The 27,392-nt window shown below is 40.2% G+C and overlaps 1 protein-coding gene across 1 annotated transcript in view; it reads right to left on the minus strand.

Moving 5' to 3' along the window:
* Nucleotides 1-27,392, minus strand: part of hmcn1 (hemicentin 1) — a 489,515-nt gene that overhangs the window by 14,898 nt on the left and 447,225 nt on the right. Inside the window, exons 88-102 of the mRNA XM_073063293.1 lie at nucleotides 24,802-24,972; nucleotides 22,948-23,118; nucleotides 21,099-21,269; nucleotides 20,484-20,654; nucleotides 18,272-18,442; nucleotides 16,650-16,820; nucleotides 15,188-15,337; nucleotides 14,477-14,614; nucleotides 11,398-11,519; nucleotides 10,317-10,554; nucleotides 6,724-6,786; nucleotides 6,495-6,614; nucleotides 3,800-3,934; nucleotides 3,045-3,158; nucleotides 2,705-2,830 (exon numbers count right to left, since the gene is read on the minus strand). Of these exons, the coding sequence (XP_072919394.1) occupies nucleotides 2,705-2,830; nucleotides 3,045-3,158; nucleotides 3,800-3,934; nucleotides 6,495-6,614; nucleotides 6,724-6,786; nucleotides 10,317-10,554; nucleotides 11,398-11,519; nucleotides 14,477-14,614; nucleotides 15,188-15,337; nucleotides 16,650-16,820; nucleotides 18,272-18,442; nucleotides 20,484-20,654; nucleotides 21,099-21,269; nucleotides 22,948-23,118; nucleotides 24,802-24,972 (2,232 nt within the window). The remainder of the gene's footprint in view (nucleotides 1-2,704; nucleotides 2,831-3,044; nucleotides 3,159-3,799; nucleotides 3,935-6,494; nucleotides 6,615-6,723; nucleotides 6,787-10,316; nucleotides 10,555-11,397; nucleotides 11,520-14,476; nucleotides 14,615-15,187; nucleotides 15,338-16,649; nucleotides 16,821-18,271; nucleotides 18,443-20,483; nucleotides 20,655-21,098; nucleotides 21,270-22,947; nucleotides 23,119-24,801; nucleotides 24,973-27,392) is intronic.

A 27,392-nucleotide genomic window follows, 5' to 3' on the forward strand; every position in this document is an offset into this window, starting at 1 on the left:
ACCAACTTGCAATTACAAGTAAAATACTGCAGATGTAGGAAATCTAAAATAAAATAGAAAAATCTAGAATTACTCAGCTAATCAAGCAGCATTTCATGGTGTAGATGTCCTTTTATCACATTAAATATCGGAAGCTTGAAACATCTAATGCTTTTTTTCCTCTCTGCCAATAGACGTCACCTAACTTAAGGACTCTTTATTTGAATTCTCTTGTGATAAAGCTCAACCTGTTACTTACATTTCAAACGATTGTGCGCCATTATTTTTGCTATTGTGCCATTTTAAAACCAGCTCTGTTTCTCACACCTTCCTTTCACTTTCCATTGTGTCTTGCTTCCTTATGCAATCCATGACCTGAGTGCTGACTTTCTCACCTCAATTGGTACCACCCGCAGTTTGGGTATTCTAGCGTAGTCCAGGTATTGTTGCAGCTTGAGCATTATCGAACGGTCATTAATCTCACTCCTGCGCTCTGTCCTGCTAGGTAAGGTAGGGGGTGGGCTGGCTATGGAGGGCTGGATTACAGTCTAAGGGGCAGAAGTAGAATTGATTACCAGCAGAAGAGTCTTGCATTCTTTGGGAGGGGGAAATATTGATGATATTGTTGGTTGGGGTTGGTGACTGAGAGAAAGGAAGAATGTAATGGCACTTGGTATCATGAGATCCCTGTCCATTGCAGTGCTGAGAAACAAGGTTGTCCTAGAAGTGTCCAACAATGAACGATGTGGGCATATTTCCCCAACAATGCTTCAGAAGGAGCATTACATGAGGATTGATGTCCATTTATGTAGCTCTGCTATGAAACTCATGTCATTTACAGAAGCTTGAACCAGAAGAGCCTCGCTAAATTTCCCGAATATCTCAATTTGACCAAGCTTTATTTCAAGCATGTTCCAGTGTAGCAAAAGAAAAAAAAGACTTTCAGATGGAAGGTAATAATGGAATTACATATCTGAATTTCTAGGTCATGGTCTCATAAGGCTGTTCCCTAAGATCCTAAACACCTGTCAGATATAAAAAGGATTTGTTTATCATACCGATTCCTAGACTTCAGCCAGTCTCTTCAGAGGCTGATAATATCTCCATACTTTGACTTCTTACGTTAGATTAACAGTCTTTGGTACTTTATTCAAAATCCGGATATAGCACATGCATTGATTCTCCCTGAACTACTTTCTGGTTGCATTCTCAATGAATTAATCTCATCATTTATGATTTCTCTTTCATCATGTTGACTCTGCCCAATTATATTTTGATTTTCTAAGTAAGCTCAGTATTAACTCATTCTATATACCAGATAGCAGCAACTTCCTGTTAACTATGTCCATGTTCCGTAGTTTCTCATGCATTTTTAAATAATAATGGCACATTTGCTACCTGCTTCTAAATAGACAAAACATCTTCAGGGATTAGGAAACTTTGGAAGATTACCAATCTATTCATGATGCCCACAGCCAACTCTAGAAGAACCCTAGGAATGTGGTATATCACTCCAGGTATTTGCTAGTTTTTAATCTGCTTTATTTTCCCCATCTGCATTCTTGGACTCACTTTTGTCCAGCTGAACCAATTTACAGATAAGCTGTAAAATGGATACTCACCTCCCTCAGTCTTCCCTCCACCTCCAAACAAAACAGAGACAGGAAACTGTTTAACACTCAATTTCCATCCTTAAACATGCCATCAGAGCCCAGCTGCAATTATGTTAAAAAACTCCTAGCACATGCAGCTTCAAGCAATCCTTCCTTTAAGCATTATACAGTACTCTTTAAAGCAGGGGTGTCAAACTCATTTTAGGTCACGGGCCGGATTGAGCAAAATGCAGCTTCATGCGGGCCGGATCAGTCGGACGCGTGCGAACGCAGCTTTCGTTGCCTCCGTTTTTTCAGCCTGCTCTCATGTATCTCAGTCTCTGCTATAACTACAAGTGTTTCACTTTACAAATTCCGTTTCTTATGAAGAAGACTGCCAAGCAAGACTGCCGAATAAACACTAAAAACCCTGAAAACCTGGTACCGGAATAAACTCAGCATTAGCCATATCATACGCCATAGGCGCTTTGATTACTGGTGCCAGCTTTAATAGTAATTAGATATTATCTCGTGGGCCAAAGATAATTCCACCGCGGGCCGGATTTGGCCCGCGGGCCTTGAGTTTGACATATATGCTTTAAAGGATGTTTCACCAGAGAGTTAAACTTCTGTTATGATTTTGTGGCTCAGGCAAAACAGCAATATTTCCCTATACCCACAAAAATCTTTGGCTGACTTCAGCCCCCTTGTTTTCCCAGGAGCTTCTTGAGACAAATCTATGCAGCCGAAATAGCAGAACATTAATATATCTCTTAGAGAGTTTTTTTTTGGTGGGGGTGGTGTAACGGTGGAACAAAAAAAATTCTCAAACAATTTCCACCACCAGTTCCTTCCCAGGGATGAAGCAATTTAAACTTATTTCCTCTAATCTTGACTAGGTTGATGCAATATATTAGAAAGGTTAATGAATCCTGGCTCAAGGTAATAAAATGTTATAAGCCTTTAAGGCATTGATGATTCTGAGGTGCAACTGCACTAAATGCTAGCTTTACTAACTTTTTAAACAAATTGCAGTGTCAGCATCTAGTGATGAAGTAAAAAGTATGACCCATTTTATTTCAAACTACTACCAATGCTTAGAAATCAGAGTTACCACCCTGCTTCAAACTTACCAATACAGCTGCCATTTTCAGCTTTGGTCATTCCACTTGGACACAGATCAATGCACCGGAATCCCCCTCGAGTGTTCTTGCATTGTTGATCCGGACGGCATACATTCTGCCTGCACTCATTGATATCTGCATAGTAAAATCAGCGTTGCAGCATTGATGTTTGTGAATTGTAGCTTCTACAGAGCTTTTAGCAATTAACTTCATTGGAGTCCATTGTGTGAATAACCGCCTTTTAAAATTTGCTTAATTCTGCCTTACTCACACATTGTTTTTTTCCCCTGCTTGCAGACAAGTTGGAATAATGATGGTTAATGTAAAGTTTCCTACAATTAGTACCTACCTACACATCTTCTCCCTCTTAACTGATAGCCTCTGTTGCATGCACACCGGTAGCTGCCAATGGTGTTCAGACAACGATGTTGACAGGGATTAAATTCTTGACATTCGTTGATATCTGGTACAAAGTAAAAGAATATTATTTTATTTTGTATGCCAAGGTTTGCTTGGTTCACTCTTGCAGAGGCTAAAGTTCTATTATGCAAAATTACTACTTGACTTGAAATAGGATAATTCTCCAAAGTACACACTGAAGGAATAGGCAAGAAAAAAGATAATTAATCAAACCGTTCCCTGTCAGAGTCCACATCCTTTTTATAATGTAGCTGACACGCCTGGAGTTTTGCATCCTCGCTAGATACTGTCTAAATAATAACAATGGCCACAAACCAGAAATAATTTTATACTGAAAAACTGAATTAAAATAAAATGATGAACTAAACTGTTTTTTTCTCAAATCAGAATGAATACAAAACATGGTGGAATGGAGGAAAATTGATTCGGGTTGTCAAAGCTGTTCTTTCCATCTTTTCTCCTTTACTGCTGAATGGGCAGGTTGTCTGTGTGGATCATTTCCCTAGGTCCATAAGAACTAACAGCTTGAGGGATATTTTAATATGGATTGTTTATTGTGGTCACAGTTAATTTTCCGACCTTCCCTTTAACCACACGTGCACTGGAAAGCAAGTCCCAGAATGTGGCAAATATTCCTTGTGAATTGTTCCAAGGGATGTAAAACAATTGGGAAAACAATAATACCTTGGCAACTTAACCCCTCTGGAGTCTGACTGAAGCCAATGCTGCACCTCATTATGCAGCGATATGAGCCAATGGTATTTTTGCAGTCTTGTCCTGCACGACAAATGCGACCACTTAAAGCACACTCATCAATATCTGAAAAAAACAATGACCAGTGTTAGTGGTTTAGCTTAACAATGATTTGAAGAAGGTTCAATTTATCTGTCCAGGTAGAGGTTATGATTATAAGAGCATAAGAAATAGGAGCAGATTTAAACCATCCAGCCCATCGAATCTACTCTGCTATTCGATCGTAACTGATTTATAATCCCTCTCAACCCCATTATCCTGTTTCCTTCTTGTAATCCTGCCTTGATTAATCATGAATCTATCAACCTCCGCCTTAAATATACCCAATGACTTGGTCTGCTAGATGCCTGTGGGAATGAATTTCACAGATTCACCACCCGCTGGCTAAAAAAAAAAAATTCTCATCTCTTTTCTAAATGGATGTCCCTTTATTCTGAGGTTGTTCCCTCTTGTTCTGGACTCTACCACGATAGGAAACACCTTCCTCCACCTCCATTTTAACTAGGTCCCGTGTTTGCTTTTCAATATTTGAAAGGATTCAATGAGATCCCCCACCCCCCACCCATTCTTCCAAACTCCTGCAAGTACAGGTGCAGAGTCATCAAACACTCCTCTTATGTTAACCATTTAATTCCTGGGATTATTCTCATGAACCTCCTCTGGACCCTCTCCAATGATGGAACATCTTTTCCTAGGTAAGAGGCCCAAAACTGCTCACAATACTCCAAGTGTGGCATGACCAATACCTTATAAAACCTCAGCATTACAATCTTGCTTTTGCATTCTAGTCCTTTTGAAATGAATGCTAACATTGCATTTGCCATCCTTACTACCGACTCAACCTGCAAATTAACATTTAGAGAATCCTGCACAATGACTCCCAAGTCCATTTGCACCTCTGATTTTTGAATTTTTTCTCCATTTAGAAAACACTCCATGCCTTTGTTCCTTCTAAAAAATTGCATGACCATGACTTCCCTAAACTATGTTCCATCTGCCACTTTGTACTTGGAGTTACAAGACAAAATAGGCCAAAGTCAGCATGGTATCCTGAAGGGGAAACATTGCCTGCCAAATCTGTTGGAATTCTTTGAGGAAATAACAGGCAGGAGAAACGCAGGAGAATCATGGCTGTTGTTCATTTGGATTTTCTGAAAGCCTTTGACAAGGTGCTGCACATGAATCTGCCTATAGTATTACAGGAAAGATGCTAGCATGGATGGAAGATTAGCTGATTGGCAGGATGCAAAGACAGGGAATAAAGAGGCCTTTTCTCATTCTGCTGCAGGGATCGGTGTTGGGACTGCTTCTATTCACGTTATACGTCAATGATTTGGATGAAGGAATTGATGGCTTTGTGGCTAAGTTTGCAGATGATACAAAGATAGGTGGAGGGGAAGATAGTGTTGAGGAAGGTAGAGTGTCTACAGAAGGACTTACACAAATTAAGAACTACAGATGGAATGATAAATAGATACAAAAGTGGTCTTGGTATCCTACTGATATCTAGTTTCTGAAATCAATGCAAGCAAATACTGAGAGAGATCTACAATGGACAATCAATACCATCTATTGAATATTTGTCAGCAAAGATGCATTTCTACACCTTAGAATTTCAGTGACACCAGCTATCGTCAAATATTTAAAACAGCTTTGCTGCTTAGCTTTGTTTCTGAAATTTTCATCATTTATGTTTACCTTAAAACCAGAAACTACTTTGAGCAATATAATGCTTTCCTCCATTTATCCCTTCAATTATTGGCAAAATCATAGCTACCAAGTTAGTAATTAAGAGAATACGTGTCTGCCCATTCTGCTTTGGAGTGTGCATCTTAACTATGAACACAAAAAAGTTAAGTTGTTATTCCTCCACTGAATTTTTCTCATTGACAGATATTGGCAATTTCAATGTTGCTGTAATGGGATAGAATACAGAATGGCATTTTAAGAGAGCAAAAACTCCCTAAAGTTCATGAAATGACCTTTACACTGAAAGTGCTGGTCAACAACACGTTTCAAGCAGCAAGTGCTGGGCTTGAATGGAAAAACAAGAATCTGCTACAAAGTATTTCTTTAAATAGTGGACTATTGATCTTTGCGAGCATACGTGTTTCAAAGACCAGCATCTCTTTCCAGATTATAACTGTGGAGTTGGCGGGTTATGCAAAATATTTGTCATGAAAAGAAAACCTTATGAAATTCTGTTTAATGCTTCCTTTTATATGCGGCAGTTGGGTAATAGGTGACAAATAATGATGCTGTCAGAGAGAGAAATTTGTTGAAGGTGTATTAGTGATAATAGATGCCTTGCCCACAATTTTTATCATTTTGTTTTCTAAATTTAGAATGGATTGTGTGGGAAAATAAAATCCATTGTGCCACATGACTCCTTACACTTCAAGAGTAATTAACTTGCTCTGTACATGGGTCATAGTCAATAAAGAACAGATAATTGGAAATGGAATTTTATGTAACCATCTCATTAAACCAAAGCCAACTCCAATATTAGCGTAATTAAAGTTTTAAAGATTGGGAGACAAAAGAAATATCATGTTACTTTCTTAATCTGTTTTTTTTTTGCTGTTGAACACTGATTCGAACTTTGTCCAGTCAAAATCCAGTTTACCTTGGCAAGTTCTTCCATCAGCAGATATGGTGAGACCTTCAGGGCATGAGCAGTAATATGTCCCCATTGCATTGTGGCACAAGTGAGAGCAGGGATTCCTGATGGCACACTCATCTTCATCTGTATGCAATAATCAAAGGTTTTAAAAATGATGTTGTCCAATTTGTTTTACTCAAAGTATCTTTGTCAAGTGAAAAACCTTTGAGATGAAAGACAATATTCAACTCACCTGTGCAAAAAGGCCCAACTGAATCCAAAACAAAACCACTCGGGCATTGGTTACTATGGTCACCTGCATGAAACAAATAACTTTCAGTCTTGGAGAATTTGGGATTTAATTACTTATAGAGAATTGTTAAGACAAACCTCTCACCTTAGCAGTCTTTTACTTTGGCCAAATGGCAAGAATGCTTGACTCAGACAAATAGGTGAGATATTTTGATATGGTATTTTTTTCTAAATCCATATAAGTAAAATTATTTTATATGTTAAATGATGTATCTATAATATGAATTGTAGCAGAAAATCCTGAAATATATAGCAAACCTATCAGCTGTACATTGTGAAGACAGGCTGACGTTTTGAAATAGTTGCACTACTGGTCATATTTCTGAAGTACAGAAGATATCCAAAAAGCTAATCTTTTGGCTCTTTATTTTCACTATTATGTTCTTTTCTTAGTTTCAGATTCTTTTTATTGCATTTTTTTTAACTGGTCAGCGCTGTTGGAGGAACGGTACTGTCAAACATACCACATGCTCGTTTAACACAATGATAAATATGGAGACTGCTGAGGGAATTCTCCGCTGTCACCCTGGCAGTGCTGTACGTTCCGCCTCTGGCCAATGTCAGGCAGGTACTGGAGGAGCTGAGCAACATATTCAGCATACTCAACACACCCTGATGCCTTCCCTATCACTGCAGGCGATTTCAACCAGGCCAGCACGAAGAAGTGGAACCAGTGGAGCCAACACGCTTGACCACTGCTACACCGCCACAAGAATGCTTGCCATGCCATCCCACGTTTGCGCTTTGAAAAGTCCGATTACCTGGCTGTACTTCGCCTCCTGCCGTGCAGGCAGAGATGAAAGACCACAGCAACAGTGGTGAGAGCCAGGAAGGCATGGTCAAAGGCGGCAGCAGAGTGCTTACAGGACTGCTTTGTGACAGTTACTGGTCAATATTCAGGGATTCATTTTCAATCTGAATGAATATGCCACAGTTGTCACTGATTTCTTCAAAACCTGTGTGGATGAGTGTGTGCTTGCGAGAACATGCTGGACATACAGACATACCTTGGTTCAAACTAAAGGAAGTTGATAACCAGGAAATTAGTCATCTGCAGAGGGCTAGATCTGTGGCATTCAAGACTGGTGATCCAGAGCCATACCATAAGTCCAGGTACGACCTACGGAAGGCTATTTTAAGAGTGACAAAAGAATTCTGATTGAAGTTAGAGACGGAATTGGATACATGTCACTTCTGGTAGTATTACTTCCTACAAGACAGACCATTACTTCCCTACAAAGCAAAACCTAACTTCATGAATGGTTGTGATACTTCACTCCCAGATCAGCGCAACACATTTTACTCATGCTTTGAAAGGGAGAATAAAACAACACCTACACAAACCCCTGCGGCACCTGGTGACCTAATTTCATGACATATGACGGTGATACTAAACCTGATTCTGATTCTGTATTTGACAGCAGTGAAAGCGCTCTTTCTGTTAGCCAGCAGAATATAGAACAGTATTGCACAAGGCCTTTGGCCCACCGTGATACCAATCTCACAAATCTCATCTGCCTGCACTTGGTCCATTTCCTGTCTGTTTATGAGTCTGTCAAAATGTCCTACCCTCATCAAGTATCTTTGTCAACTCAAAGAGATTTGTGACAAGGAGCCTCTCTGCACAAATCCACACTAACTTTCTCTAACAAATCCGAGCAACACACACAAAATGCTGGAGGAAGTCAGCAGACCAGGCAGCATTCATGGAGAAAAGTATAGTCGACATTTCGAGATGATACGGACTGGAGAGAAAAAGCTGAGGAGTAGATTTTAAAGGTGGGGGAGGGGTGAGAGAACCACCAGGTGATAGGTGAAACGTGGAGGGGGAAGGATGAGGTAAAGAGCTGGGAAGCTGATAGGTGAAAGAGACAGAAGGTCATGGAAGAAAGAAAAAGGGTGGAAGTGCACCAGAGGGAGGAGATGGGTGGGCAAGGAGATAAGGTGAGGGAGGGAAATGATGAAGGGGGTTGGGGTTCTGGGGGCATTACTGGAAATTTGAGAAATTTATGCTCATGCTATCAGGTTGGAGGCTACCCAACCCGAATATAAGGTATTGTTCCTCCAACTTAAGTGTGGCCTCATCACAACAGTGCAGGAGGCCATCGATGGACATATCAGAATGGGGATGGAAAGTGGAATTAAAATGGGTGACCACTGGAAGATCTGCTTGTTCTGGTGGACAGAGTGTAGATGCTCGGTGAACTGGTCTCCCAATTTACATCGGGTCTCACTGACATACAGGAGGCCACATGGGAGCACCAAACACAGTAAATGACCCCAACAGACTCCCAGGTGAAGTGTTGCCACACCTGGAAGGACTGTTTAGGGCCTTGAATGGTAGTGAGGGAGGAGGAGTAGGGACAGGTGTAGCACTGGTTCTGCTTGCAAGGATAAGTGCCAGGAGGGAGATCAGTGGGGAGGGAGGAATGGACAAAGGAGATGTGTAGGGAGCGATCCCTGCAGAAAGCAGAAAGTGGTGGGGGTGGGGGAGAGGGAAAGATGTGTTTGGCAGTGGGATGCACTTGGAGATGGCGGAAGTTCCAGCGAATTATGTGCTGGATGCAGAGGCTGGTAGGGTGGCAGGAAGATGGGGTAAGAGTGGACATGTGTGAAATGAAAGATGTGGTTGAGGGCAGCATTGATGGTGGAGGAAGGGAAGCCCCTTTCATTGAAAAATTAGGACATCTCCTTCGTTCTAGAACGAAAAGCCTCATCCTGAGACCAGATGTGGTGGAGATGGAGGAACTGAGAGAAGGGGATACCAAAGTACAGTGGAAAACTTCTCTTGCATAATGTTTATACAGACAATACATTACAACAGTGCATTGAGGTTGTAAAAGGCAAAACAATGACAGAGTGCAAAATAAGTGTTACAATGGCAGAGAAAGTGCAGTATAGGTGGACAATACAGTGCAAGGTCATAATGAGGTAATTGGGAGAATATCCAGGATCGCAAGAGGCTGCAGAGGGTTGTAAATTCAGCCAGATCCATCACAGTCACAACCCTCCCCACGATTGAGGACATCTTCAAGAGGCGGTGCCTCAGAAAGGCAGCATCTATCATTAAGGACTCTCACCATGTGGTACACGCCCACTTTTCTTTATTAATGACAGGAGCCTTAATGCCCACACTCAAAGATTCACGAATAGATTCTTTCCCTCCACCATCAGATTTCTGAATGGTCCATAAACACTACCTAATTGTTCCTTTTTCTGCACTATTTATTTATTTTGCAATTTATAGTAATTTTATATTTTGCATTGCATTGCTGCTGCAGAACAACAGATCTCACACCCTATAAGACAGTTTCCAACACTGATTTTGATCTTAGTGTACTAGGAAACTGTTTGATAGTCTTATAACAGCAGGATAGAACTGTCCTTAAACCTGATGGATGTGTTTTCATGTTTTTGTATCTTCTGTTGTTGGGAGGAGGGAGAAGAGAGAGTGTCCAAGGTGGGTGGGGTCTTTAATTAGATTGGCTGCTTTACCAAGGCAGTGAAAAGTACAACTAAGTTTCTGTTCATTACCTTTTGTGATGATAGCATGAATCTTGTACTCCAGAATTTCGTCCAGTGGGCTATAAGTTGCCTCAATGGCTGTAGCTTGAAGCGTCTCCACAAGAAACGGCATTCGGCCTTGATTACCATCATAAGTAATGGTGTGATTCCAAGAATATGGTATGCTGGCATCATCTACTGTAAACATCCTGGTGGAGAAGGCATAGATTTGACCGGGTCCAGTCTGAATGTAGTCCTCTGAGTAATCCTGAACACAACAGAATTGTGTGCATTTGTTATGCATGAGTATCTAAACTACAGCTAAGGTTTACATAAATAGTGCTTAATGATGACCAGATTCTTTGTTTTTGCTGCAGTACGGATACACCATAAAGCCCCAATTTTGTTGCAATATATAACATATCTGAGCACTAAACTGTTATTAATTTAAAAATTGCCCAACAGCTTGTGAGGATGAGGTAATCCATGAATCGTTAATCATCGCAAATTGCTGGCCAGTTTATGCCTCTATCCTATCTACTTTGTGTGAAATGACATCTGACACTTTTATTTAAGTCTAATAAGAGCAAAATCTTGTTAAACTCTTTTTAATAACACATGCTGATGCTTTTCATTCAATGAAACAGAATTATAGACTCTCACGATGTTGAGAAGATTTGAATTACCACACCTTTTAGTCTCCATTTTTATGCTAATTCAGTTTTCCTTCCCTTCATTTCTCCGGTACTTCCTCTTTTTCTCAGTTCCTCAGTCAGGTTGCATAGGGTATTTGTCCCATCATACACCAAAACCCTACCAAATGTTACCAGCCTGAACTTGCAGCAACTTGGAACATAATCTTTTCAAGCTATTTCACATGAAGGGGACCACACTCCAGCAAATTCAACATTTAAATGCTGGAGTAATAATGGAATGAGACTTAAGATGGGCTAGTGCTTGACTGGTTGTTTCCAGATATGACAGACTGTAACAGCTTTAAGCATATTGCAGCACTGGAAATTTGGTAGGAATTTGCATGCACTTTAAGCTAGCATTCTAAATTCCTCTTATTCTCATATCATGAAAAATCATAATGCATTTCTTATCGTACCTTAACATTAAGGTTTATGGATGAGGGAAGTTGCAGCACATATCCATTCACCACAATGTCCAGTAACAGTGCCCCATCAGAGTCCAGGCCTCTTGCAATGTGCGTCATTCGCAGTATTTCTCCTAGAAACCACAGCAACCAAACGAAAACAGAATTCTCACTGATGCTGCCTATGCTATTAGTAATCCTTCACCATGTGGTACTTATTTCAACGGTAAGAGGTTATAGTATATAAATACATCATATCTGCTGCATATAAACTTTGTGAAATGGGGGACGATTCAGAAATTCAAGATCTTACTGGCATTTCTTTGGAATTATTCGCTACTACTGATTAATGGTATGTTGAGCTAATAACAAGCCAGTTTAACAATAAGAAATGCTTAATACCCTGCAGATAGGTCCAAAAGAATTTGGTTTGCACATTCCTTCAGTGGTTTGTCCTATATGAATTCTCTGAAATTAAGTTTCAGTCATGGTTTTTCAGCATTGTTGGACAAATCCGACAAAAATATGTGATGAGGTGAATTAAAAGAAACTTAATCTTGATGGATATTGTGGGCAACAAAATTTCTTGGTATATGCTGTGCAAAACTCAAAAGGCAAAACCAGTCAAGTATGGACACGTCTCTGGCGACCAAAATATGTTTTTAGAACTCTGAACCATTTAGGTAGAATGGAGACAGAGAGAATGGCTCCACCTGTGGGGAGACTTTTGGTGAGAAAGAAATCCAAAAAGTAATTAAGAAGAAACTGCTCTTGAGAAAGAGTGGTAAAAGTATGTAAAATGTTACTGTACTAGAAGCAGTTGGGGTAAGAAGTACAGCTATATCTAAAGGAAGCCAGAGAAAGGGAAAGAGAAAGAGAATGAGAGAAGGTGAGAGAGGGAGAGAGAGGAAGAGAGAGGGTGGGAAAGGGAGGGAGAGGAGGACAGAGGTATAAAAGATTAGAAGGTGTAACTGAAGTTTAAGACCAGCATAATTGTTGGGATTGACTGGTCGGGTTGAATGTTTCTGGATCAATACCTAATATCATCCCTTGAAGGGGAGCTGCTGTTCAAGGCAAATTAAAAGAGACCATCGTTCAAATTAAATGGTCCATTAAAGGACACACAGAGGAAAACAGTGTGTGCAAAGTTTTTTGGGGATTTCTCTTAGTCATTTTTTCTAGCTGTTCCTGCTAGGAGCTTATCAGTACTAATTTGAAAAGTCTGTTGTGGAATTTAAATAGTCCAGGTAAATGACTTCTATTAAAATAAAGCAAAAATTTCCTCTAAGGGTACATGGTGCAAATATCTTAATTCCTGATATCAAAGCTCAGGATAGTTACAGGTCAGATTGCAAATGAGAATCTAGGTTTGGGAAATGTGACCAAGAAAATCCATTTAATCTGACTTCATATTATATTTGAATCAGAAATCTATTTTGAATTCTTTGAATTCTAATGATATGTACTTGGTCATGTGTTTAATATTAGGTTTATTTAATTATCTCAGATTTTCCATTGGAGAATTCTGATTTGATTTCTGTTGTGGATTATTATTGCATTATGTAATATGCTTGCATTTATCTGTCATTAAACGCTTTAAAGTGAATTGTCTACTAAAATAATTCGGGAAGGAAGTTAATACAAGTACAGTCAGCCCTCCTTATCCGTGAATTCAACCAACCGCGAATGGCGAAAACCCGGAAGTGCTCTTCCAGCACTTGTTGTTCGAGCATGTACAGACTTTCTTTATCTTGTCATTATTTCCTAAACAATGCAGTATTACAACTATTTTACATAGCATTTACATTGTATTAGGTGTTATAATTAATCTAGAGATGATTTAAAGTATATGGGAGGATGTGCGTGGGTTAATGTGGATCGGGATTAAAAAAAATCGAAGTTCTCATACTAAGTAAGTCGGAACCCGTACATCCGGCATTATTAAGCATCGGTTAGTCAAACGTTTGTCTTAGTATATAGGATATATTTTACCTTTCTATGCATATAAAACGCTTAAGAACGTATGTTTCAGCGCCGGGCTCAGGAAGCTTTTTCGAGTGCGAGCCAGTGACAGACCGCTTTCAAGTGCGCTGTCCGTCCATGCCGGGTTGATGTGGAGGATCAAAAACTCAAAACCCCAAAACCCAATAATTAAACCACTGCGTTGCTTAGTAATAATTGTAGCTTTCATCGGGGCAGGGCCTTTCTCACTTTATCCTTTAAAATTGTTCCGATCGTTGACCGACGTAGCCTAATGCTTTTCCAATGACTGATGGCGTTTCACCTCTTTCCAATCGCTTTATTATTTCCACTTTATTTTCAATCGTGATCGTGATTATTTTCGTGAACAGAAACACTGCGCATTTAGAGCTCTTGCACCGGGTCCGAATGTCCAACACACTGAGACAGGTTAAATAAGGTCTGGGGTTCTGCTAGGTCCTAAGATCCACCGCATTGAGACAGGTTGAATAAGGGACTTGAGCATCCGTGAATTTTGGTATCCACGAGGGGTCCCAGCGGATAAGAAGGGCCGACTGTACTTCAGCAACAACATTAGAAGTACTGTACTGGACATTAAACTTTTTAGATGCAGCAATCTGAAATGTCCCCATGGGTACTCATTAATTTAAAGCATGCTTGTTAGTCAGCATAATATAGGTTCCCATACATTATTAGAAATGCTTATTACTTCAATAAGCAACGAGTTAAAAAGTTTAGAGCATGAGAAGCTCTCCTAGATAAAGTATCTAAATATAGCTATACAATATAATTAGCAGCAAGTAAGATCAATTAAGAGAGTTATTTTTATCACATTTCATAACAGTAAAGGGCTTTCCTGAGAGCTGATATCGGGAAGTTTTGATTTTTAGACATCCATGCTTAATGAAAAAAATTCTCCACCTAACATTGATATCAATTCTTAAAGGGACAGACGACAATTTTGCATCGGCCAGGTCTGTATGGTAGAGAGATATCAGTCAGAGAGTTATAACTATTTCTAAGACAACAGCTGTGAACTTACATATCAGAGAAAATGATTAATCTCCTCTTCCAACTTTATACACAATGGAAAAATTAAAAATAAACTAACCAGTAGCAAACTCAACTTGTGTCTCCCGCCTGAATACTCCTTTTGTTAGTGTGTATCCATTAAACGCTTCCCCAATTTCCTTTGCAGTTGTCCAATAAATGGGATTTATGATTGAAATGAGTTTCCTCATGGCGGGGCCTAAAATACAGTGGAATGTGTGAACAGAACAGTATATTACAAAATAGCAATCAACCTATTACCTATAGCGTGCATACCATAACTCTAGGCAGCTCTGGGAAAGTGTGTTTCCCAGAGTTATGATCATTTGACCCATTTCATGTTTTAACAGCAGTTTATCAGTAAGAGCACACTTTAGGGTTGTTGATAAAGTAATGGTCACATTCTTGCTTATGAAAGAATTAGAAAGTCAGAAGTGGGGTTGTTCATTGTCATGTCAAAATACATTATGCAATTAAGGTGTTCTCTTGCATATTATGTCAGCAACAAAGTCAACAAATCTGTTCAATTTCAAGTATTATCCCCTTTCCCTCCTATGCCTTCACTAGTCTTCACTTGCCTAGTCTTTTTATTCAATTTCTTCCTTCGATTTCAAATATTCTCTTCAGTCATTTTGCTCGATTTAAGGTAAATGTCAATTGAATTGATCTCAATTTCAGTTTCTGAACATGAAACTCATTGAACAGCCATTAACCCTTCAGTTATGTTCAAATCAAAGATGTTCTATTGATGAATTAAACAGCAGCCACTTACCAACGCTTCTCGGTACATTGAAGATTTGTGCTTGTATATTTCGTGTCCCAGTTTCTGAACTGTGATAGATGGTGGCGTTTAGCAAGGCAACACCAAATTCCACATTATTAATATTGCCTATAATGCTTCCTCTGGCATACTGAGGACCACCTGAAGAGAAGTAACAGAATTGCAGCACATTACCTGCCACTTGAGGCACAGATTAAAACCTGTTAATGGCACAATTAATCAAAATTGCGAAGGCTGATAAGTGTTAACTTTCCACCAGAAGTTCATAAGATCACACCAGAAAATATATTACCTAATAATATTACTGTTTGTTGTTTTCAGAGGTTATGTTGGACTAAATCATGTGAAGAATATTTGCTTGATGATGTTCTAATTTTAAAATAAAATTCTCACTTTGATCAAGCTTTTGGTCAATTGCCCTACAGGTTCTTATTGGACCCATTTTCACATTGTATTTGACATATGCTCTTGTGCAGTGTCCTGGGCTGTTTCATAATGTTGACAGTGGTATTTAAATACTAAAGCAGCCCTTTTCAACAACAGGAATCTGGCTGGCCCCTTGCATGCTTTCCATCCATACTGGGTTCAGCAACAAGATAGCAACCTGCTAAATGCTAAACAGACAAATGCTAAAGAAACAGCAAGGTTGCTGCCCAAAGCGCCACAGGATGTGGAAAGGATCAACAATTCAACACCACATACATGCAGCATGGAAAGAGGCCCTTTGCCCAACTGCTCCACGCCAGCCACATTATCCTCCTACTAGTCAATTCCTGTGTTGGCCTAGTGGATAAGGCATCGGTCTAGTGATCTGAAGGTCACTGGTTCGAGCCTCAGCTGAGGCAGTGTGTTTGTGTCCGTGAGCAAGGCACTTAACAACACATTGCTCTGCGACGACACCGGTGCCAAGCCGCTTGGGTCCTAGTGCTCTTCCCTTGGACAACATCGGTGGCGTGGAGAGGGGAAGGCTTGCAGCTTGGGCAACTGCTGGTCTCCCATACAACTCTGCCCAGGCCTGTGCCCTGGAAACCTTCCAAGGCACAAATCCATGGTCTCACGAGACTAACGGATGCCTATAAAGTCAATTACCCATGTTTAGCCCCATATTTCTCCATGTCCTTTCCCTCTATGTACTTATCCAAATACCTCAACGGAAAAGTGGGGAAGAAGAAGAAAATATCTGGGTGAAGAACTACTGTTGGTTATAACTGGTTAGCAAAATGTATTTAACATTCAGGGTAAAGCCAAAGTCATTCATTTTCAGCAAGTAGAAATGCAAGCACAGGCGATGGTCATGTACCCGGAACTAATTTCAACACAGTCCAGTGATATAAAGTGATGATATCAGTAAATGTAATGATAAAGAAACCCCGATCTCAGTGACCGCTTTAAAGTGGACTTCATGAACTTCAAAGCCAGTCTCCCTGACCATTCAATAGCAAATCTTACCAACCTGGACAAGGTTGAACTTGACACCTGGAGACCTGTGAACCATCTCCTGGGCATGAGCGGCCCCCATTCAACGGTACTGGGCTGTTGCACACACGGAGTCTCCGCTGTTCCCCACCTCCACAGGTTGCTGAGCAATCATTCCATGCCTGCCAAGGACCCCAGCTTCCATGCACTTTAGGAGAAGTAAATGAGATCATCAGGAATGGTGATTATTAGCGTATTTCTTTGTGATTATTGCTGTAACATGAGGCCGTTAGTCCAGCAGCAATAACACCTCTCATGATGCACGGCAAATCAGTTTTTTGCTATAGTTCCACTGACTTTTTCATTTGCATTAAGTGAGAATGGAAACAATATAATAGGACAATATTCTGTCATCTGTGTTGTACAACTCTACAAATGCATCTGTAAGCATCTTGTAGTGTCTCAGAACAAAGTGAATCTTGAATAGATGGTACTTGCTCACCAGTTCCTGCCAGGGACTGCACTACGTTTGATCCTAGATTTGACTCTGAAGTCACAGGGTCTTTGTGAGTTGGGAAGATGAACTCCCTACCACACAGTAGCTGTATGAACCACATGTTGTGAGGGTATTATTTTTTACAATATGTATATTCAGCAAGCAATAGCTTGAACTGATTACTCATCCATACTGTTGCAGTAGGGCAAAACATGAAAGCAGCTCTGAAAAGAGTAGGGAAGCAAATGTATTTATTTACTTAGGGATACAGCATGAATCAGGCCCTTCTGGCCCACTGAGCAACCAACCCACTGATTTAACCTCAGCCTAGTCATAGGACAATTTACAATGACCAATTAACCTCACAACCATCACATCTTTGACTGTGGAAGGAAACCAGTGCGCTTCACAGGCAGGACATACAGACTTTCTGACAGAGGACGCTGGAATCATACTCTGAACTCTGACACTCCGAGCTGTAATAGCGTCACTGTAACTGCTATGCCACTGTGATACCCCACTTCTCTAACAAAAGCCTCTGGTTGGTTACCTCCATGTTTTCAGTGACAGTAGAAACTTCCAGAACACAAAAGATTGAGTCATTAGTTTGGATAAACCTCTTATGCGATCTCCCTCATATGGCTATAGCATGTGTTCCAACACAAAAATCACACATCGAGAAGAAACATTCAGAGGAAATCTTCACCCAGACATCACACATCCCTCTGGTTATATGTAAAGAGGGTGTAACTTCCGTGGCCACTGTGGTATCTGATGCTGCACTGTATATGCATCTCATCTGACACACTGCTCAAATCTGCACACTTTTAGCATAGTACTTCTCTCCTGAAAGACAATAAATAAAACTGCAGATGCTGGAAATCTGCAAAAAAAAAGACACAGAAAATACTAGAGACAAGATCAGATGGCATCTATGGAAGAAAAAATGAAGACAAAGTTAGTTCTCATTAGAACTCTTCACTAGAACTGAGGGAAAATGGAATAGAGAGTAGAGAGAGAAAAACTGAACAAAAATCACAGATTGGTGACAGGCAGAAATGTTCGGTTCTGATACAGACATTGTAGTTTGATACTTGCACCTGAAACTAATTAGTTTTCTTTTCCCCCAGTTCTATATACTAATGTAAAATCAACCAGCTAACCTGGGCAAAGATCAGTGCTGCACCGATGAATCTGTGTGTCTGCACCCGCACAAGCCCTTCCGCCACTCGCTGGCCTGGGGTTGTCACAGGTACGGTAGCGTCGCATTTGGCCTCCGTTGCACGTGCGACTGCAGGTTCCCCAACTGCTCCACGGACCCCAGTTCCCATGAACTGAAGAAGGAAACATTATTAGCATTATTAACACTGTTGTGACTTGTAACAGAAGTAGAAGACAGGACAAACAAGATCACTGCTGAGCATTGCTATTGAGGGCCAATAACAATCTAATCAATTTCATATAGTTTTTAGCCTTGATGAACAACCACCATTATTGGCGTATTGTCTGTGAAAAAAGAATTAACGAATATGGAAGTAGGAAGATGACGAACAGTGGAATGCATTTCTTAATCAGAGAGCTAAGGCACTTGGAATGGGCCTTTGGGTAAGGCTTGTGAGATGATGTGATAAGGAATATATGTTCAGCCTTCTATCAATCATATTTATCTTATAATGTTGGAAATGATATGTAAGATAGCTGACTATTTGTCTGTGTTACTGCTCAGATAACATTACTCATAAAATGAGAAAAACATTGCGATGCTTTTGGGTTCCCAGTCTGTAAAGCCCTAAACTCAAAAGAAGGTTTAAAGCCCTATCCAGTACAGATATCCACGGGTACCTTCACTACAGGGAGGTTATACTCGATCGACCTACTCTCTTCAAAGACTACATGATTTCCCTGTCTAGTCTCTGCTGTGGGGTCTAGCTGCCAATACCCGCTAGAGTGGTGGGTCTCAACAAGAAGCTGAGCAAGGAATATTTATTAACTTCGTCATGAACAACTCTGACTCTTTGGAAAAATAATAATACTGTAGTGGAATGCTGAGGTTAGCAATTAGCCCCTCAGGCTCTGCAAAGTGAATATCCAGCTCAACTTTAAATTCATGACTGACTCAGTCCAGTTAAAAATACACCGCTTAACTAGCCTTCATCTGTTTGTGCATGTATGCAACGATGTAACCTGTTTCCAGTAAAGACAGCCAGAGAACACCTAAACCAGTAGAGTTTGTTTGTCAACATGCCAATTGATATGGAAGATCATTTAATTTAATTACTTTGAAGTCAGAAGATATTTAAAAAATATGCAAGCCATTTCCTGGCTGATGAAACTTCAAACCACAGGAATCCTCAAAAGGAAGATTTTCCACTTACTTAATTTCACATTAGCATTTAATTACAACTTGACAACAGCAGAAGATTCCCAAAACTTTGGCTAGGGTATTATAAATTTGGAGTGTTAAATACAGTAATAGATTAGACACCAGCAACATGAGAATCTAATCATATCTTTGTGACCAAAAGGAAAACTGCCAAGGAAAATAAGCATCTAAAGAACAGTAATTAGCATTTCAGGCCGAGACCACGTTTAAAACCTCTGATCTCAATGTTAAAGATAGATAGATAGATAGATAGATAGATAGATACTTTATTCATCCCCATGGGGAAATTCAACATTTTTTTCCAATGTCCCATACACTTGTTGTAGCAAAAACTCATTACATACAATACTTAACTCAGTAATAATATGATATGCATCTAAATCACTAACTCAAAAAGCATTAATAATAGCTTTAAAAAAGTTCTTAAGTCCTGGCAGTTGAATTGTAAAGCCTAATGGCATTGGGGAGTATTGACCTCTTCATCCTGTCTGAGGAGCATTGCATCGACAGTAACCTGTCGCTGAAACTGCTTCTCTGTCTCTGGATGGTGCTATGTAGAGGATGTTTAGGGTTTTCCATAATTGACCGTAGCCTACTCAGCGCCCTTCGCTCAGCTACCGATGTTAAACTCTCCAGTACTTTGCCCACGACAGAGCCCGCCTTCCTTATCAGCTTATTAAGACGTGAGGCGTCCTTCTTCTTAATGCTTCCTCCCCAACACGCCACCACAAAGAAGAGGGCGCTCTCAACAACTGACCTATAGAACATCTTCAGCATCTCACTGCAGACATTGAATGACGCCAACCTTCTAAGGAAGTACAGTCGACTCTGTGCCTTCCTGCACAAGGCATCTGTGTTGGCAGTCCAGTCTAGCTTCTCGTCCAACTGTATAAAAGCACCTGATACTAATTTTGATTTTCTTTAAGGATAAGCAAACTGGAAGAGTTGAACTGGGGAATGTAATAGTTGAGCTAATTCTTTCACATACTCACCTGGACATGGATCACTATTACAGAAGTCCATTTGTACATCACTTCCTTCACAGTAGCGGCCTCCATACTGAGGGGTGGGGTTTGAACATGTCCTGGCCCTCTGGCGCGTGCCTCCTCCACATGACACACTACAAGCACTCCAGCTGGCCCAAGGTATCCATTTCCCATCCACTGAAACAGTGAGATACCAGTAAAAAACAGATCAAGGTTGTTAACCTTCAAAGCCTCATTAAGCCGACGGGGATTAATGACATGTCAAACAGGTTGGAGTGGGAATGACCCGGGTTATATACAGTGAGTAATGACCAACTTTGTGATTGGTTTCAGATATTTCCTAATATAGGTTCCTTTCACTTTAGATTAGAACTGAGCAAGCATTTGAAGAATATCTGTACGATGTTTTCATGTTGTTTCAAAACCAGTGGCCTTTGTTGTAGTTGTGCTCAGTGCTGCTATGCAGGGATGGTAACCAGCATTTAATCTTTAGGTCCGATTCGGGTAGTGTTGGCTGAAGTATAAATGCAGAATGCCAATTCCGTCCCAGAGGCTAAGAACACTTGCTGCTCTGTTTCACACAGCAGACTCTCTTATGTTCACTATTTGCTACTTGCTTACCTGGACACATCCTGTTCTTACAAACGCGTGTCTGTGCATCTTGCCCTTCACAGTGTGTGCCGTCAAATGAGGGGGGAGGATTGTTGCAGAGTCTTAATCTAGTCTGAGTCCCCTTCCCACAAGTCTCACTGCATGGACTCCATGGCAACCAGGAACTCCAGCCGCCAATCACTGGAGAGAGATTATTAAAAAGGAGAACAATATTTCAGTCTAAAAAAACCATACATAATTAGGATATCTTATCTAGAAAACTACTCAGTAAGTTAGAACTAGATAAACTTGTGCTGTTACTGTAAAAAAAACACAAATCTTGGTCTATTATTTCCATATATTTGACGAGGAAGGAGGTAATTTGGTCTATTCAGTTGACTTTCAAAGCATTCCTGTCAGCCAAATTTCCATGACCACCCACCATTACAGGTCCTCTCCTTGATGCTTCTGTAATCCCATCTACGCTAGAGGGTAATTTACTTTAGAAAATTAATCTACCAGTGAAACTTTGGAATGTGGGAGGAATCATGTGAAATCAATCATGTGAAAAATCCACTCAGGCAGCACCAAAGTAGGTATCAAACCAGGTCAGGAGAGCAGCTCTATCTGCTTCATTGATCTTCCTTCATACCCATCTTGTGGAATTGACTGCACTAGATTGGTAAAATCACTGCATAATGTGGAGAAGGAGAGAACACTGAGTCAATATGTCAATCATTCCGCCCCCACCCTGAAACATCCATCATGGATGTGCACTGAGTGAACAGTAGCTGAGGGCATACTTGTTCAAAAGTAATATGTTTAGTCTTGATCATTGGTTTGTAAACATAAGACATGATGTCACAAAAGTACATAACCGAGAACAGGAGATTTCTTCTCACCTTCAATTTCCTAAATTAACAGAGATTCCTAAAGAAATCCAGGATTCTCAGAGGTTCAATTGAATCCTTTCAATGTGATTGAAGTACAATATTTGTTAAGTGTGGATTGTATTCTGCTACCAAGAAATTTTTAGCAGGATCTCCCTCCTAAGGAGTATTAAGGAAAGTGATAAAACACTGGTCACCTTGGGAAGCTTGTCAACTCTATTCACCTTCTTTGGATTGGAAAATCTTACTCTCATATGCAATGTCACACCATTCTTGTCCAATGGATTTATTCAATTTGCTCAGAAGCATTTGGTTTTTAACCACAATATGGATCAAAGACACATTATGGTGCAGTGATCTGAATATTCTGGAAGCTCTGCTAATAACTTGCATAGAATTACGTAGATAAAACATTTTGCAACATTTTAGCACACCATATTTAATTCTATTATATATATATATTTATTGGATACCTGGAGCTTACCTCAATTCTAATATCTTTTAGACAAGACAATGAAAGAAAGAGAAAAGGGCATGCTTAAAAACATTTAAACATTTATGAAAGGAAACAGTGTAGAAAAGAATCTTTGTTTCAATTATCTAAAGATCAATGCATCATCTGAAATTTCTAATGAGGAGCGTGTTGTGATTCATGGCTTTTGTTAGAAAAGGAGCCCTAAGCCAAGAATAATCTATTATTTTCATTTTGTGGAAAGTGAGTGGCTCACATACTCACTTCAGGGAGCTGTTAAAGTGTGGGGCTAGACTCACAATAGTCACACTAGATAAGGAAGGCAGATATTCTTCTATGAAGGAACCAGAATTTTTTTAATATATAAAAACTGGTCTTTCCAACCCATTTAATTGTTTAACTAGTTTAAAATTCCTTGGGACAATGAGACTGTAGGTACAAACACAGTATTCTCCAGAGGTCCTGGTGAAGGGAACAAGTGATTGTAGGATTGGACATTTGGAACTAACTGGCTCACCTGGACACGGCTGGATGTTGCACATGATGGCCTCCACTGCCTTGCCTTCACATCGTCTCCCTCCGAACTGCATGGTTGGATTACTGCAACTCCTAGTCCTCGTCCTGTTCCCCTGGCCACAAGTACGAGAGCACTCTTCCCATTGGCCCCACTCTGACCAACTGCCATCCACTACAGACAGAAATATTCATTAACACCAAGTCTTAAGAAAACAATATTTCATGAAAAAATCCACAATTTCTCATCCTACTAAGAATGTTTACAAGAGGTCATGTATTGGACTTAATTTGAAGCAGGTGAAAATGCTAATTCAAATAATGTATAAAAATTAAATATAAAAGTTAGCTTCCCTTCTCTGACATTATGCTGCTTGTACCTAAATATGATTCTACGGCTTCTGCTCCCTTCTGATATGTTTGGGGAATAAGGAACCATTATACCCTGGGGTCTTTGAACAATGGTAATTGCAGCAGATTTCAGGAAATTTATAAGATCTGTAACTGGATTTTGTAACATGTTATCATTTCAGAGGCTCAGTCCTGGGTCCAGCATGCAAGTCTCATCACAAAAAAAAGCACAGCAGCACCTCTGCTTTCTTAGAGGTTTGTGAAGATCCGAAAGGTCATCTAAAACTTTGAAAAACTTCTATAGACGTGTGGTGGACAGCATATTGACTGGTTGGATCACAGCTCGATATGGAAACACCAATCCCCTTGAACGGAAGAGCTGACAAAAAGTGGTGGATATGGCCCAGTGGATCATGGGTAAAAGCCCCCCCCCCCCCCTCCCACCATTGAGCACATCCACACGGAGCATTGTAACAGGAAAACAGCATCCATCAACAGGAATCCCTACCATCCAGGCCATGCACTCTTCTCATTGCTGCCATCAGAAATAAAGTACCGGAGCCTTTGGACCTACACCACAAGGTTCAGGAAAAGTTATTAACCCTCAGCCATCAGGCTCTTGAACCAGAGGGGATAACTTCATTTACCCCATCACTGATGTGTTTCCGCAACCTATGCACTCACTTTCAAAGACTCTTCACCTCATGTTATTAATGTTTATTGTCAGTATTATAATTTTATTTTTTTCTCAGCTCAAGCTGGTAGAACCTGAGGTACGGGCATAGCCAACCACACCCATTTCTCAATTGCTAGGAATGTTTGGACTATTGTAGTGGTGTTTGTATTGTGGCTTTCCAGAGATTAATATAAACATTGCTATGTAGGCCTAATTGTTTAATGCTATTATACAGTGACCTTGTGATGATACCAATTGTAGATATTACTACTGGGACACTGTATACCCTGTTAATGTCTCATGGTCTTTCAATTTTCTCTTTTAATTCTGCATATTTCAGGTATCTTTCACTTATTGATTTCTGTATGTTGTGTGAGTTTGGAATGGCAATATATATTAAGTAAGTTGTCCTTGCTAGTTTACCTGCAATATTTTTATTACATTATATATATAAGATTATTATTATTATTTCTTTTTTATTTTTGTATTTGCAGTTTGTTATCCTTTGCACATTTGTTGGGGGTGGTTTTTCAGTGATTCAATTGTGTTTCTTGTGCTTACTGTGAATGCTGTTAAGAAGATGAATCTCAGGGTTGCATATGGTGACGTATATGTACTTCAATAATAAAATTACTTTGAACTTTGAATACCTTCCCACTGCAAACAGATGAACATTCCACCTGGTGAAAGCACCATTTCCCTCAGGCATTACTTTCAGGTTTAACAGTGCAATAAGTGGGTCAGTGACAGAACTTTAATTCACATTAAAGCATAATTTTCATTGACATTCTAAACTATTATGTAATTTTATATTGTGATATTAAAACAGACCTGGGCAAGGTTTGGACTGACATTCCCGAGTTTCTGAATCGGTGCCCTGGCAATGCCGTCCTCCATTTGCAGGTACTGGATTATTACAAAGCCGCAGCCGTTTCTGCACTCCCTGTCCACAGGTCACACTACATGGTCTCCACTTCAGCCACTCTGAAAACCCGCCATGCACTGTTGGAGAGAACACAACAGGAATTCAATTGGCAATACTTCATTTGCCTCCTGTTTCATGCCATACAATTCAATATAGAAACCAGCATATGTGTTTAAAGTGCTTTCAGCTCAGAGGACTAATGCTTTATTTCAAATAAACAAATTCAATTCATGGCCTCTAGTAAGATTAGAGAAATAAAACTGCGTAACTGTGTTGTAATTTAAAATAGTCTTTGACTTGAACTATTAGCTCTGTTTCTCTTCCCAGACTAGACCTGTTGAAAATTTACAGCATTTTCCATTTTCCATAAGTCCAAGACCAGAAGACATAGATGCAGAATCAGGCCATTTGGCTCATCGAGTCTGCTCTGCCATTCAATCATGGCTGATGCTTTTTCTCCCCACTCCTTAGCCCCGCGCCTCAGTCTTCTCCCCATAAGTTTAGATCCATGGCCATTCAAGAACCTATCAATCTCTGCCTTAAACACCCAAAGATCTGGCCTCCACAGCTGCCTATGGTAACAAATTCCACAAATTCACCAGCCTCTGGATAAAGAAATTTCTCCGCATCTCTGATGTAAATGGGCATCTATCCATCCTGAGGCTCTTGTCCTAGACTCCTTTCCACATCTACTCTGACTAGGCCTTTCAACATTCAAAAGGTTTTAAAGAGATATCACCCCCACCATTCTTCTAAACTCCAGTGAGTAAGGGCCAGAGCCAATATAAACACATCTTTCCTTAAATGAGGAGCCCAAAACTATTCATGATACTCAAGGCCAGGCCTCACCAGTGCCTTATAAAGTCTCAGCATCACATCCCTGCTCTTGTATTCTAGACCTTTTGAAATGAATGCTAACATCCCTGCCAGCATCTCTTCCCAATTCACTTTGGCCAACTCCTCTCTCATTGGCAGACTTTTACTTTCTCCCTACCAAATTCCAATTTGAACACAATCATATTCTGATCGTTGTCTTCTAAAGGTTTCTTTACCTTAAGCTCCCTAATTGCCTCTGGTTCATTACTTAACACCCAATCCAGTATAGCTGATCCCCTAGTATGCTTATCAATAACCTGCTCTAAAAAGCCAACTCGTAAACATTCAACAAATTCACTCCCATGGGATCCATTACCAACCTGATTTTTCCCAATCTACCTGAATCTTAAAATCTCCCATGACTATTGTAACATTGGCCTTTTGACATGCCTTTTCTATTTCCTGTTGTAATCTGTAGTCCACATCTCAGCTACTGCTGGGGGGCTTGTATATAACTGCCATCAGAGTCCTTTTACCCTTGCAGTTTCCAAACTCAACCTGTAAGGATTCAACATCTTTTGATCCTATGTCACATCTTTCTGATGATCCAATGGCATTCTTTACCAGCAGAGCCATGCCAGCCCCCCTGCCTACATTCCTATCCTTCTGATACATTTGACATTCAGCTCCCAACTACAACCATCCTTCAGCCACAATTCAGAGGTGGCCATATCACACCTGACAATCTGTAAAAGTGCAGCAAGATCATCCACCTTATTTCTTATACGCTGTGCATTGAGATATAACACTTTGAATACTGTATTTGCTACCCCATTTGATCCTGCACCCCTAAAGCACTGACACTCATCCTGCTGGATGCAATTTTGTCTTATCATCTGCCTGTCCTTCCTGACAGTCTGACTGCACGCTACCTTTTTTTTAACTATTCATCCTATCCTGAGTCCCTTCACTCTAGTTTCCATCCAACGGCCAAAGTAGTTTATATCCTCCCTGACAGCTCTAACATACCTGCCTGTGAGAATATCAGTTCCCCTCGGGTTCAGGTGCAACCCATCCTTATTGTACAGGTCACACTTCACCCAGAAGAGATCCCAATGATCCAAAAACCTGAAGCCCTGCCCCCTGCACCAGCTTCTAAGCCACGCATTTATCTGTCAAATCATCCTGTTTCTACCCTCACTAGTGCGTGGCACAGGCAGCAATCCGGAAATTACTACCCTGGAGGTCCTGCTTCTCAGCTTTTTGCATGAATCTCTAAATTCTGTCTTCAGGACCTCATTGCTTTTCTTTCCTATGTCATTGGTACCAAAATGTACCAAGAAATCTGGCTGCTCTCCCTCCCTCTCCAAAATGGTGTGTTTTCTTTTATAATTCGGGTACTTCCTGTCCTTCCATGCATTCCAACACATTGAACGATTAACTTACAGAAACGTTGTAAGCTCCATAGACTAAGTAACCTGCTTTCTCACCTTTGGCTAGGCCAGCGGTTCTCAAACTTGGCTCTCAGACCACATCCGCAGTGCTCCCCCCCACCCTTCCAGCCATTACTTAAAACTATAAAGTATTTTTATTTACAATGGACAGTGAAAGAAAATAGGAACTACAAATTCAAGTCAGTGACAAATAATTGTACAAATTATTCAAATCTATTTAAAGCCAC

The sequence above is a fragment of the Hemitrygon akajei genome, chromosome 12 (genome assembly GCF_048418815.1).
Source record: "Hemitrygon akajei chromosome 12, sHemAka1.3, whole genome shotgun sequence".
Classification (NCBI taxonomy): Eukaryota; Metazoa; Chordata; class Chondrichthyes; order Myliobatiformes; family Dasyatidae; genus Hemitrygon; species Hemitrygon akajei.